At 31.5% G+C, this 14,676-nt stretch overlaps 2 protein-coding genes across 3 annotated transcripts in view; one reads left to right on the top strand and one right to left on the bottom strand.

Moving 5' to 3' along the window:
• Positions 1-17: 17 nt before the first annotated feature.
• LOC124424725 (ATP-binding cassette sub-family C member 10) lies at positions 18-7,500 on the top strand. 2 transcript variants are annotated; one of them, XM_046964171.1, is made up of 17 exons: positions 18-151; positions 768-931; positions 1,017-1,772; positions 1,850-2,107; positions 2,189-2,471; positions 2,533-2,756; positions 2,831-3,068; positions 3,139-3,407; positions 3,492-3,719; positions 3,776-3,987; positions 4,076-4,934; positions 5,014-5,240; positions 5,360-5,866; positions 5,936-6,127; positions 6,212-6,455; positions 6,544-6,683; positions 6,766-7,500. In XM_046964171.1, the coding sequence occupies exons 2-17, from the start codon at positions 788-790 to the stop codon at positions 6,881-6,883; spliced, it is 4,899 nt and encodes a 1,632-aa protein (XP_046820127.1). In that variant the 5' UTR covers positions 18-151; positions 768-787; the 3' UTR covers positions 6,884-7,500. The 2 variants fall into 2 exon arrangements, with proteins under 2 accessions (XP_046820127.1, XP_046820126.1); XM_046964170.1 differs by lacking the exon at positions 18-151 and adding an exon at positions 166-298.
• LOC124424775 (EF-hand calcium-binding domain-containing protein 11-like) overlaps positions 7,178-14,676 on the bottom strand; it is an 87,589-nt gene continuing 80,090 nt past the window's right edge. Inside the window, exons 3-6 of the mRNA XM_046964270.1 lie at positions 8,177-8,220; positions 7,649-7,744; positions 7,451-7,592; positions 7,178-7,365 (exon numbers count right to left, since the gene is read on the bottom strand). Of these exons, the coding sequence (XP_046820226.1) occupies positions 7,178-7,365; positions 7,451-7,592; positions 7,649-7,744; positions 8,177-8,220 (470 nt within the window). The remainder of the gene's footprint in view (positions 7,366-7,450; positions 7,593-7,648; positions 7,745-8,176; positions 8,221-14,676) is intronic.

Here is a 14,676-nt window from a genome sequence, read left to right on the forward strand (position 1 = left end):
AACATGTGCTCTAACTCGTTTTCCTTGGCATATTATTTACTTAATTTTTTATTTATTGTTTATAACAGATAGAGTTATGTTTCACGATTATTCAAAATCGATAGTAAACTAATTTTACGTCACTAATATCTATAGGGATCGTATTCGAAGTGTAAGTAACAGTTAGGAATTCTCAGTATTAATCACAATTTAATCTTGAGTTAACCGCGTCAACTTCGCATATACTAAAAGCAATGTCAAAGTAATATAGTGCATATATAATAAAAAATAAAAATCATTGAAAGTGAAATATAAAAAAGTAATACATATTTTTTTAATTGTGCAAATATTATATATAAAATATATCATGATTTTTTTTATAATTGTTATATTGTGTTTCATTGTATTTCCGAAGTGATAATTTCATTGTTTGTTATGTATTATATATTTGAGAGAGAGAGAAAGTAAAGTTGTTCTTGAGATTTATTCTTTATAGTTTTAAATTATTTTAATTAAAATTTCACTAGGTATACATGTATGTTTTTAATGCATATTCTTAATATAAACCTTTCTCTAAGAGATGAGTGGATGTGTGTATTCAAACAATAAAGGAATACTTAGTGTTATTAATAGTGTTGTGATGAAATTTTAAATGATTCCATCTTTTTTTTTCTAAAGACAAATATTCTCTATTAATACGTTGAAATATATCTTAGTTTTCATATTTTTTGTTTTTTATTTATATTAAAATTATATAATTTTATAACAAAATTTGTTTTATCTTCAAGGTAATTGATAATATAAAGGTATGGAGAATGCTTGGCTAAGAGATACAGGTGGAGGGACATGGATTTGGAATTGGACGGAATTGTGTGGACGTTCTGGTGGCATTAAACCATTAAATCCTGAAACACATGATCTTGGAATTTGTTTTCAACAACTTTGCCTTCAAGTATTATAATAAAATTCATATAAGTAATTAGAGTACTTTTTTATTTATCTAATTATTTGACTTAAATGTATTTGATTATTTACAGGTACCAGTTTTAATTTTAATAGCCATTATTTCTGCATATCATTGCGGAAAGCAAAATGTATCTCTACTTCGTGGAAGTCACTGTCTCTATGTAATATCTATTAGAATTTTAATTACACTGTGTCTTATATTGCTTCCTATAATAAGAGCTTATATCATTTTAACTAATACTACTATTTCTTCGATGAATGAGGAATTGAAGAGCAATATATCATCTATAACTAATAGACTCGATACGTTATCACATAACGAAGACTTCAATTTTAATCCTGTCAATATAATAAATACAATCCGTAATGGAATAAATGACACAGCAAATTTTGCTAAATTGATCTTTTCATCTAAAAGTAGTATAAAGGCTACAGATTCTCCAATATTATTATCATATACGCAAGAGTATAAACCAGAACTTACTGCATTTAAAAATAAAGCAACTGCTGTTAAACCAATTGATTATCTTGTAGCAGGAACTGAAGGATTAGCATGGGTTGTTCATCTCTGTTTTATTCTAAGCTTAAAAAGAAGAAATAATGATAATGTGCGTGGTCCATTATTGATTCGAGCATTGATATTTTTATTGACTGTCATTTCTATATTATTATTGCGAAGTCATATCAATAACAAATCCATGGATGATGTCTTACCTAATTTGTCATTGGGATTCAGTATCATTACAGTAACACTTTTGATACTTTATGCATTAACACTGGTACCTATCAATAATAGATCAGAATCTGCAAGATCTCTGCATTATGAAGTAAGTTATTACATATTGTTTACCTTTTCAATCAGAATTCATCTCATACATTCTTTATTTATATTATATTTTTGTAGGTAGGGGAACATACTGCATTATTGAATACACCCACTTCATCTTATGTACACTTTCCTGGAGAGCAAGACCCAAGTTATCTCGGGACTGCAATGGAGGATGCTACTCTTGGTTCAAAATTGCTATTCCATTGGGTGACACCATTGATGGAAAAAGGTGTACAAGGATTATTAAATCACACAGATGATTTATTTGATTTACCAGAAAGTATTAGCACAAATGCTATTAATCAAGAAATAGATAAACATTCTAAAGTTCCTGTAAATAGCAAAATACTTTTTTATAATGTTATTGTTGTTTATTTTTGTTATATTTTGTGAAATCATTGTAATATGCTTTAGATTCAAGCTTCAATCGGTGGTACAGAGGAAATAATTGCTAATGAAAGAATATTACAACAAGATACAAACGTTATTAAAAATAAGTTGACATTACTTAGTCTTTTGCATAGATGTTTTGGATGGCAGTTTTATGCAGTTGGAATATTAAAATTTATTGCAGATTGTTCTTCATTTATGGGACCTATATTACTAAACAGATTAATAAGTTTCATTGAAGACAAAAATGAATCTATTTCATACGGATATTTATATGCATCTTTAATAATTATTAGTTCTTTAGTAGGTAAGAATTATTATTTTTATTATAACATTTATAAATAATTAACCCATGATGTATTTTATAGGTGCTTTTTGTAATGCGCATTTTACATTTTGGATGTCCGTTGTTGGTTTGAAAATACGATCAACAATTGTTACATTAATTTACAGAAAAACTTTACACTCTTCAAATGTCCACTTACATCAGCAATTTAATTTTGGTGAAATTGTTAATTTTGTGACTACAGATAATGACAGGCTTGTTAACAGTTGTCCAAGTTTTCACACATTTTGGAGTATACCAATGCAGGTAAATTTCTAGTATTGCTGCGGATTTAAATTTAAATTATATTGGTATAAAAAATACATATATCCTGTTTTTAGCTGATTGTGACACTATATCTTCTCTACCAACAAATAGGAATTTCATTCCTAGCTGGAGTTTCTTTTGCTGCTGTACTTATACCAATAAATAAAATAATTGCAAATAAAATTGGGGTTCTTAGTACAAAATTGATGGAATATAAAGATAAAAGAGTTAGAATTATGGGTGAAACACTACGTGGCATAACTACGATAAAGTTAAATGTATGGGAAGAATACTTTTCAAGGAACATTTTAAGTTAGTATACTTGTATCAATTTATATACTAAAGTAATTCTTAATTATACTTACTTTTGATTTTTTTATAGAATTACGAGAGAGGGAAATAAAATATTTAAGTGGGAGAAAATATTTAGATGCTTTATGTGTATACTTTTGGGCAACAACACCTGTTTTGATATCAATTTTGACTTTTTCAACATACGTACTACTTGGCAATAAACTTAATGCTAAAACAGTCTTTACTAGCATGGCATTATTAAATATGCTAATTGGTCCACTAAATGCATTTCCATGGGTATTGAATGGTCTTACAGAAGCATGGGTTTCGGTCAAGAGAGTTCAAAGGATGCTAGACGTGTGTATATTTTCAAGTAAATTTTAAATATCTCATTTATATATCAAATTGTATATATTATGACATTTATTTCATGTTAAATAGTTACCAGATATGAATATATTTTCATATTATATGGAAAGTCCACCAGGAATTGACATTATGTTTAAAAATGTGACAACTGTGACAGGACATCATAGTGATAGTGTTGAACTTCCAAATTTCAAAGATTTAACGAAACCTTCTAGTTCTAATTTAGAGGCTAAGAAGAATGTTACTTTTGAAGACAATGATACCTTCAATTTATGCGATATTAATATTACAGTACAAAAGGTAATTAAAGTTTATATGTGGATTTTATTTCAATAAATCATAATTGATTGATACAGGGACAGTTGATTGGAATTATGGGTGAAGTAGGCAGTGGAAAATCACTATTGCTTAATGCTATTTTAGCAGAAGTAACAAAAGTTCATGGTACTGTTGCATTAAACGATATAAACAAAGGCTTTGGATATGTGAAGCAGAATCCTTGGTTGCAATGTGGCACTATTCGAGAGAATATACTTTTTGGAAAAACTTATGATCATAATAAATACAAGTAAATATTCTTTTAAACAATTTTGCTCAAATATTATTATAAATATAATAAATTATAATATACATTAATATATTTTTATATTATGTAGGAGTGTTTTGGAAGCATGTGCTCTTTTTGATGATATAAATTCATTACCAAAAAGAGATTTAACTGCCATAGGCGAGGCTGGAAATACATTGAGCGGAGGCCAGAAAACTAGAATTTCTTTGGCTCGAGCTATATATGCAGATAAAGATATATATTTATTGGATGATGTTTTAGCGACATTAGATACGAATGTAGCTGCTCATGTTTTTCAGCATGTTATCTTAGGCTTATTAAAAAATAAAACAAGGGTACTATGCACACATCAAACTCAATATTTGATACATGCAGATGTAGTTATAGAAATGTTAAATGGAAAGATTATCAAAAAGGGGAAACCATGTGATGTTATACCTGATGTAGAAGATTATTTGTTATCTTCTGAATCATTTGGAACTGGTTTGAATCATAAATCTAGAAAAATGATATTAAATGAATTAAATCAACCTTTAAACTTGGAAGAAAATGCTGTATTTAATGAAGAATATACAGAGAAAGGAAATTTAAAATTTAGAGTGTATACATCTTATATTACAGCTGTTGGACGTTATTTAGCGATATCTATATTGATTTCTATGCTATTAATGCAAAGTTCCAAAAATATAACAGATTTGTGGTTATCTTATTGGGTTACACATACTAATATATCGTCGCTCAATTCAACTATTAAGCCATTATCAGAAAAATTAGAATATTATTTCAATAACTACACTGTACAAAATGATAACTATTACTTGACTGTATATGGCCTCTTAGCTTTAATTAATTCAATTTTTACATTAATAAGAGCATTTATATTTGCGTATGGTGGAATTCAAGCAGCTACTTTTATTCATAAACAGCTGTTAAAAACAGCAATAAAGGTAATGACAAGCTATTATAAATATCATATATATATATATATATATATGATTATTATTTGATAATTATATTATTTTTTAGGCCAGAAATATATTTTTTGACATTCAACCATTGGGAAGAATTATAAACAGATTTTCATCAGACACATATACAATTGACGATACTCTACCATTTATTACAAATATTTTATTTGCTCAGTTATTTGGTTTAGTTGCAACAATCATTGTAACAGCCTATGGATTACCATGGATATTTTTGATTTTGGCTCCACTTATCCCAGTTTATCATTGGATACAAAATCATTATAGGTATTATTCTTGAAAATTTATATCCAAATTTTATTACCAGAAATATTTTTTAATCACAAGTAATTATTTTTAGTGTTGTTATGTGATTTATCTATATTATAAATTTTATCTCAATTTAGGTTAACATCTAGAGAATTAAAACGTCTATCCAGTACAGCACTATCACCTCTTTATGCTCATTTCAATGAAACATTGTATGGACTTACCAGTATTAGAGCTTTTCGAGCTGTATCCCGTTTTAAACAAGAAAATGAACTTTTATTGGAAGCTAGTCAAAAAACACAATTTGCTTCAATTTCGGCTAGTCAATGGCTTTCTCTTAGATTACAATTTATAGGAGTTTCACTTTTAGCAGGTGTCAGCATTATAGCTGTTTTACAACATCAGTATGATATAGCAGATCCAGGTTTAATAGGTCTAGCAATTACATACGCTTTATCTGTAACAAGTTTATTATCTGGTGTAGTAAATGCATTTACTGAAACAGAAAGAGAAATGATCGCAATCGAGCGAGTAAAACAATATTTAGATGATATTCCAGTAGAAACTATAGGTGGAGAGAATCCACCATATGCTTGGCCAAGTCAAGGTGTTGTAGAGTTCAAAAATGTTGTTTTAAAATATAGGTAAGTATTTAAAATGTAATTATTATAATATAATTTCATTATAATTCTAACTAAAGGTTTTTCTTATAGAGAGCATTTAATACCATCATTGAAAGAAGTATCATTTATCACTCGGCCAGCTGAGAAGATTGGTATCGTAGGACGTACTGGTGCTGGAAAAACTTCTATTCTTACGTCCTTATTTAGATTGGTAGAGATAAACTTAGGAAGCATATTAATAGATAATGTTAACATTCAAACTTTACAATTGAGTGCACTAAGGTAATATTAAGTTTTTGAAAATGTAATAATATATAATAATTATTTATATAAGTATATTATAAGAAACTATAAACATGATTTTAGGTCTCGATTATCTATAATACCTCAGCGCCCATTCCTTTTCTCAGGAACTATTCGAGAAAATGTTGATCCATTAAATCAATATTCAGATTTACATATATATAAAGCCTTAGAGAAATGTAAGGTTCATTCATTAATTTATCGTTTAGGAGGTTTAGGGGCTCAATTAGATGAAGGTGGTAATAATTTGAGTGCAGGTCAGAGACAATTGTTATGTCTAGTTAGAGCTATTCTGCATAATGCTAAGGTATATTTGTGTTTATATTAATATATCAGAAAGTGTAAGAAATTATTTTTAATGATACCAATGTTTAAATAAAATTATATTTTTACAGATAGTTTGTATAGACGAGGCGACTGCCAATGTTGATCAAGAAACGGATAAATTTATTCAATCAACAATAAAGTCTTCTTTCCGAAGTGCCACTGTTATTACTATAGCTCATAGAATAAGAACAATTATGCATTGTGATAGGTATAATAATTTTTGTATTTAAATATTTATCATGTATGTGAAAATATTTAAATTTGTATTCAATTGTTGGTTTTTATTTTAGGGTATTAGTGATGGGTGATGGAGAAATATTAGAATTTGATGAACCAAATTTATTGATACAAAATGCTGATTCGTATTTCTACAGTTTAGCTAATCAAGAGTTTTCAGACAAAGAATAAATTTCGTGCGATATAGTATCTGTAAATGTACATACTTTTTCAGTATCTACATCATAATCATACTTATGTATATGATTATTTTGGTAGTATTAAATAACGATCGCACGTGAAGAAATAATTTATAAAGTATAATGTTATTGTTAATATAGGATTATATTTTCGTATATAAGTCTGAGAAAGAGAAGGTAAGAATAATACAGTGAGAAAAAGCATTTTTCTAATGAATAAAAATGTGCATAAATAATTTATAATTATTAGAATCATCTGATATTGTTGAGTGCATTAAATCATTTATTATGTATAACTAAGATTAATATTATTTTTGATATTAGTGAAAATGTATATAAACTCAGCCAGATCAATATATCCCTTTTGGTACTGATCTAATTCTTTAAATGTTTTATACCATATCGATGGTGATATTCTCATGTCAATAACTTCACTAGCTTTCCATAAATCTGTCATTGTTAAATATCCTTTATCTACAAATATATAGATATCCTTTTTTATTTTTTTAAGTTACAAATTATAAAATAATCTTTACAATTTTCTATTGTATCTACTTACTATCATTATCTATCAAACCAAATATAGTTTCTAAACTAATCGTCGACTGACCTATAGGACATTTTTTAAATACCCAATACTCGAATTCCTCGAGCGAAATCTTTTTATTTGAAGAAGAGCGGAAAACATAATTTATCTCCGACTGTAATAAAAATGTAGATTTTTTAACAGAAACAAATAATGATCTACTTATCGAACTTTATTAGGGGAGTAACCAAACAATGCCGTCATTGCTATTTTATATTGATGTTTTGTTAAAGATCCTTCATTAGATGCATCAGCATGATTGAATGCCTACAATATATATCAATATATATATACATAGGAATTATTAAAAATTATTATAAAGACAAAGTATATATTTATTTTTTACCGCTTTTATATATCGACGAATATTAAAATTCATTAGATTCTTCAAATAAAAAAGAAATTGTAGATATTTAAATATTGATAAGATTGCAATTGAAGTTAGTTTAATAAATATATCGTTTAGATCGATTTATATGGACAATTGATAAAAATCGATAAATTATTTCTTTTTCTTCAGAATTAAAAATTATAAAATTTATTTCTTATACGTTTATCTGTAAAAATATGTTTATACTTTATAAAACACATTGATATTAATTTCATTGTAGCGATCTATTTTATTGAAATATTTTGTATTCTACGATATGAATCATTTTCGTAGCCAATTAGCGCACTGTCGTAAACACAGGTACTCACTTGCTTCTCAGCTTCATCTGGACTGACATAACGTCTATGGATAACTGCATTCAGGCATTCACGCGTATTCAGTATTATGTGTATATATATATATGTATATATATATATGTCCTCGCCCTTCTCTGTCATCCATTACAAGGTGGATGAAAACTAATGAGCTGTAATCTCGACTAATTTGCACTTTAACTTTTTAATTGCCCGTCTTTTAGACAAAACGTTTGGTACTTTCTATCTTGCATCATAAGAAGAAAATGCATATCATATAAAGGAAGAAATAATTGAAAAGAAAGATCCCCCATGTAGATTTTAGATACGAATGTGTACTTTTTATATGTTTTCAAGTTTAAAAAGTTCCATTATTGAGCGTTACTTTCAGCAACTCGTGAAACTTTCAACAAGGAAGCCTGTTATATTTTAATTATAAAGCATAAGATTTTGATGAAGAATATGTACTTATGACAGGAGCAGAACATACAATGAAATAAAATTAGCTCTATCGGATTTTCACGGTCAAAAGTCAGATTGACATTGAATAAATACGATCTTTGAATTTTCTCTTTGAACTTAGTGGAGCGTAAAATTGAATGAATACCTTTTAAACCAGTTTGTTTCATTTCGATAATCAAAACACTTTTGGTGACACTTTGTCATTTATTGGAAGATTCTTAGATTTTCTTATTCTTGAAAATATTATTTTTAAAATCCTGAAAATGTTAAAAAAAAAATATATATATATATATATATATATATATATATATATATAAAGATCTATCTATATATCTGTTAGAAAAAAGTTTTCATTTTTTATTTACACGAATTTTGATACAAAGTTTCTCTAAAGATGATTTCGTTGTTAAGATATTAAATGGATCTTGTAGGAATATTTGAAATTCCATCTTATACATAGATTTTCGTGACACGGTAGGTATGTCTCCTTTCACCCTTGCCCGTCTCGGCGAGTACTCGAGGCTTGAAGCATGGTCGCTACCGTAGGGGTTGCCTGCTACCCCAAAAGTGTACCTACCAAGGGTCGGTTCAACGAGTGCGCAGAGGCCCTAGAGGCCCTTGCCGTCACAGAGACCGCGCTTCGTTCTTTGTAAACTAGTTTGCGCCATGTTGGAACACACTTGGCTCACTTGGAACTTTGAAAAAGCTGCGGTTAAATTACGCAACGATAAATTTTTTTACAGCGGGTCAGTGTTACCCTTTATTCTAAATTCTAAATTCTAGAGAGTTTGCTCAACAGTTACGAATATAACACGAGCTGTACAATTTCGTTTAACCTGTGCTCTCGCGATAAAAAAAAAAAAAAGAGAAAAGAACGAAAGAAACATATTGTCAACGTCGTTGATATATAGAAAAATGATTCCCTTCAATCATTTTACTTTTCCACTCCGAATGCAATGCAGTTGTCCAGTGTTACGCCGATTGTTCGTTCCACTCGACCATATATTCGGATTAACTAGAAACGACTATAACTCATTACACTCACAATTCCCTTTCGTCAGGAGTACGCAACAACGCGTTGTTCGCATAAATCACAATTTGCACTACTACTCGCAGGTGTACGCACCTTTAGCAATCTGCATCTTGAAAAGTGTGTAACAAGAGTTATGCATACAATATAAACGCGTACCCTTTTATTTTTTCCTATGAAATTATGTTTCTCTTGATTATTAAGATAAATAAAGAAAAATGCAGACGGACCTATTTCCACGATTCCTAAACTATTATATTATTATTATTATTCAGAATAATTCGGTGTACATATTCGTGTCATTTTGTTAATAGTAAATACAACACACAGTATATAAAATCTAAGAAATATCCTTGTATCTTTCCATATACCTATGTATCATACATAGGTCGACGCAATGTTACCGCGGTTTTTCTATGAATCAAAAAGAAAAGAGAAACGAAGAAGGAGAAGAGAGTGGGGGAGATGATAAAAAAAAAATAGATGTCACGAGACGAAAGTAACACCTCTCATATTTCCATTAACTAAGGCAAGATACGGATGGGCGCCGGTGGATTACGGCTTTTACCGTGATTAATGTGTGGAGGCGATGGAAAACATGGCGCGAAACTGTGCTGGAGAACGTGCATCTCCCGTATGTATATCGCAGGAAACGCATTCGTATCGTAACGCGACAGGATCGTATCCGACTCTACCATTTTCTATCGAGTTTTCCCCTCGGTAAACGCGCGTTATTCGCGTCTCTCCACTCAAATGAGTTCCCTTAACACTTTTCTTTTCCCATTCGTCAGCCAGTAGATATTGCATTGTAATCTAGACGATATATTAGTTTTACCGATGATTACGTCGGACAGAATCGCTGATGATTCAAGGATGTCTCGACATTTCATTCTTCTGGAAAATGGATTTCCGAGCGCGATCGTTTATGACCTATCTTTCTATCTGTCTCTCTTTCTATATATATGTATGTACACACACACACACACACATATTTCTTTTTCTCTCTCTTTCTTTTCCTTTCTTCTTATTTATGATGAATGCTTTTCATACCTTTCCTCGCACACGTTGTTGATTTTTCTCATAATAATGATGAAGATATCTCTTCTTGCTTACGAAATTCGAGATAATTGATCTTCCGTTTTCTGATTTAAAATTCATGAATACATAACAGTCAGAAACGGTGATGTATGGTGATAATAAAAGATAAAAGGATAATGAATAATGAAGAGACGTATGAGGATTATTAAGATAACGAATCTATGTTCTAATAGCGTATCGTATTAATAGCGTTCTATTCTTTTTTATCTAATAATATGTAAAAGAATCGATTTTTCGACAAATAAGATTCGAACGTAATTAGTAGTTTCTAGATTGATGATACAGCTGGCTTTTTGATTGTGCGTATTATTTCATGTCAGTATCGGTAATCGAGCTTTACTAAAGGAAGTTCGCTAGAAGAATAATAGGGTGGGTAGAAAAAGTTAGCTCGTATGTCATCTATGAATCAACATACGGAGAACTCATCGATCGCTAGGACTATCAAGAGAAAAAAATGTCAAATGGGTCACTGTCATCCTCCTATATAGTATATACACGCGTACACATTCACAATAAACCTTATTGTCTGTTACTTATATACGGTATATATATATGTATGTATATACTTGTGGAAACGTTGTTTTTACGTAAAATCGAGCGTCATCGGGTGATTTCGGATAGAAAACGAAACCGTACGATTACGACAGAGAGGGAGAAAGAGGGAGAGAGAGAGAGAGAGAGAGAGAAAAGCAACATCTTCGTTGTAAGACTAAACAGATCTCTTGTACATATTTTCTACCTCCTTCTTCCAATTAATGTGACGCACTTTTAAAAAGTTATCTCGTAAATTTCTGTTGAGAATTCGTCGAGGGATAAGCGTGTGTTTTGACGCGACACATTCTCTCTCTCTCTCTCTCTCTCTCTCTCTCTCTCTCTCTCTCTCTCTCTCTCTCTTGTACATATACACATTCAGTCGCGTTATACAGTCTGTCGCGACGAGAAATGGCGGAGACACGAGAGAAGGTGGCGGGTCTTTCTACATTTACTTCTGTCCTACGGAATCATTACTACGTCTCGAGTTAAGCGAAGCGAGAACGCCCGTTGACGGCAGCCGTTGATGCGTTAAAGGTACGAGAGGAGATGCGGCTCTCTCTCTCTTTCCTTTCTCTCTCTTTCTTTTTTTCTCTTTCTCACTCTCACTCTTTTTTTAGATCGTCAAGGCGGCCCATTCATAACTCGTGCATCGTAATTGACGAGCCATGTGAAAGGAGGATCGTCGACGAGCAAATCTTATCGCTTGGTATTATGAAAATTTTTGCGTTACGTCTAACGGTTATTCTGGTATGAAGTCTTCTGGTATGAAGTATTCTGGAAACGAGTCTTGAACGAAGCTCGTGAAAGAAAAGACATCTTTTTTCTTTCTATTTTTTTTTTTTTTTTTTTTTTTTTTTTTTTTTTTTTTTTATTTATTTATTATATAGACTTCCTTTCGTTAACGTTCGTAAGATGTTCATTGAACAATACTAGGTGATTATTATAATTTATTGTGAATACGGCCAACTCTTTTGATAGCATTATCAATGGAATCAAAAGTTAGATCAGTTCGAACCGGACAATTCTGTTCTAACAACATTATAATAATTTAGCAGCGAACCGTACCGAAGGCATACGATTGGCTGGTCGAACATGCATGATCGGTTCGTATTCAATGCGAAATTGATGCAATTCAGGATGGTAGATGCAAACTGAATGTGTAGACATAGAGCGAGGTAGCTATTGAATTGTTCTGTTTTTTTTCCTCTTTCTCTCTCTTTCTCTCTCTCTCTTTCTCTTTCTCTCTCTCTCTCTCTCTCTCTCTCTCTTTCTTTCTCTCTCTTTTTTTCTGTCGATAAAAATATAATTTTTGAATACAAACGAACAAATCTCTAGTCCATTCGTTTAGAAACTCTTGAAATTACAAAAACAAATACCTTTTTACCTCTTTTCTTTTAAACGAACTAATTTAAAGGCAAATAGTATTAATCGACATCAAAGGATCAACAGGGAAGAGAGTCTTTTTTTCTTTTTTCTTTTTTTCCCCGATAAGAACCAATATCCGGCAATAAATGTATTTCGATTATCCTTTTAAAAGCTACTATAGAGATAAGAGTATTCGCTCGTGCATTAGCCCGTTTATACAATATTATATAATGTTCTATCGTACTGTTCTAATATAATAAAAAATTAATACTAACGAAAGGATCGATCTTGCTCTCGAAGATATTCTGTTAATTGACCCGGTAAGTTGGCATAAAGGAAAGAAAACGATATAGAAAGTAATCTTAACGGTGCAACTGTGCAAAGGTGAAGGGAAATGTTCTAGTTTTCAAGATGAAAATAGAATCCTGAAACGATCAAAGATTTCACGGGATAATAAATACGATTGTATCGATGGTACTCGAAAATGTAACGGTGATGTTACCAATTAAGCGAAGACTAAACTCTACTTATGTAGTATATATCTATATGCTTTAATCTTGAACAGTCATATTGATTTATCAGATTCTCGGTAATCGTACTCTACGTTCGATGGACTTTGATATACTCCGATATGTTCTCTACAACAGGAAAAGTTATATACATATATAAAATATATTACATATATGTATGTATATATACTGTGTATATATAGTATATATGTATATGTATGGATGCGTGTATATATATATACATATATATGTGTATAGATACTGTATGCGGTGCTACTCAGTTACCGATCGTTCGGACCGTTTCACCTCTTCTCATCCTTTTCCCTCTGTTCCTCCTCCAGCTCGTTCCTTCCTGACAACGTGTATCCGGTTACACCCCTAAACCCTCGCAGCTTGGTGTTAAATGTGAGCTGACAGAAACACGTGTAACTTTCAATTGACTGAGCAGTCACTTGAAGATTTGCAACGGGGTTCCTTAATTGGGTTAAACGAATTTGGTTGGATCGTGTGCACTGTCCACGAGTATATATACACATACGCCCCCTAACGCGTTTTACCGAAGTAAGAGTTTAAGAGCCGAAGGACGGCTTCGTATTGTGTATTGGTGCGATAAGACGAGTGGGACGACGTTGGTTATTCTAAAGGGTTGTAACATTTTCGAAGGGTTGAAATTAAAGACAGGCACACGTAGGATAAACGAACCCCTCCAACGAAATCTATTTCGACGCTCCATTGGTGTACGATTGTAAAAATAAAAAAAAAAATGAAAGGGGTACGAGGATAAATGGGGTGAACGATCTGATTTACTCTGCTGAGAAAAGAAAAAAAATAGAAGAAAAAAGGATACAATTCAAGGAATCCTTGTTATATCCGGGGTAACGAAGTATAATCGCTGAAAGAGATAGATTTCATTTTAATCAAAGACGTTCTACAGTCGATACTGCTATTTCGTAGGGAAAAGTGTTCAGACTCGAAGTTAAAGCATTTTCAATATCAACATCTCGTCGTAGTCGTGGTGTATCATCGAATTGAAAAAGAGGAAACGACGAGATAGAGGGTTGGAGTGAGAGCGAATTCGAGACAAGCGACCGTCTGTCTATCTATCTGTCTGTCTGTCTGTCTGTCTGTCTGTCTGTCTGTCTGTTTGGCTGGCTGGCTGACTGGCTGGCTGGCTGGCTGGCTGCTTGGCTGGGCTGACTGACTGGCGGAGGAGGATTCGTTATGAGGCAAGGCTTCCCTTGCTTTAATGGAATAAAGCACCGGAAAAAAGTACCGCCTTCCTCTCGCGGGATTCCGCTTGTAAACGATATTATTACGAGGTCGCGCTTAAATATCTCTGTGCCTTCATCATCCTGCCGAGGACTTTCTATTTAGTTTGATGGCGTAGAAAGGGGATGAAGTTTTCGCCCTTCCCGATACCGGCCACCTCTTTATAATCCATGCTTCATTCGGCATGTAATATCGTTGGATGCTTTTAGAAGGAATATATATATACATACATATATGCATACATATGT

This window comes from Vespa crabro, chromosome 6, assembly GCF_910589235.1.
Source record: "Vespa crabro chromosome 6, iyVesCrab1.2, whole genome shotgun sequence".
Taxonomy (NCBI): Eukaryota; Metazoa; Arthropoda; class Insecta; order Hymenoptera; family Vespidae; genus Vespa; species Vespa crabro.

What these genes read in the sequence shown, in the direction of transcription:
- LOC124424725 (XM_046964171.1), top strand. Translation starts at nt 788, where the DNA reads ATGGAGAATGCTTGGCTAAGAGATACAGGTGGAGGGACATGGATTTGG. An exon ending in ATAAACATTCTAAAGTTCCT is followed by an intron (nt 2,108 to 2,188) that starts GTAAATAGCAAA and finishes AATATGCTTTAG; the next exon opens with ATTCAAGCTTCAATCGGTGG. An exon ending in TTAATATTACAGTACAAAAG is followed by an intron (nt 3,720 to 3,775) that starts GTAATTAAAGTT and finishes TGATTGATACAG; the next exon opens with GGACAGTTGATTGGAATTAT.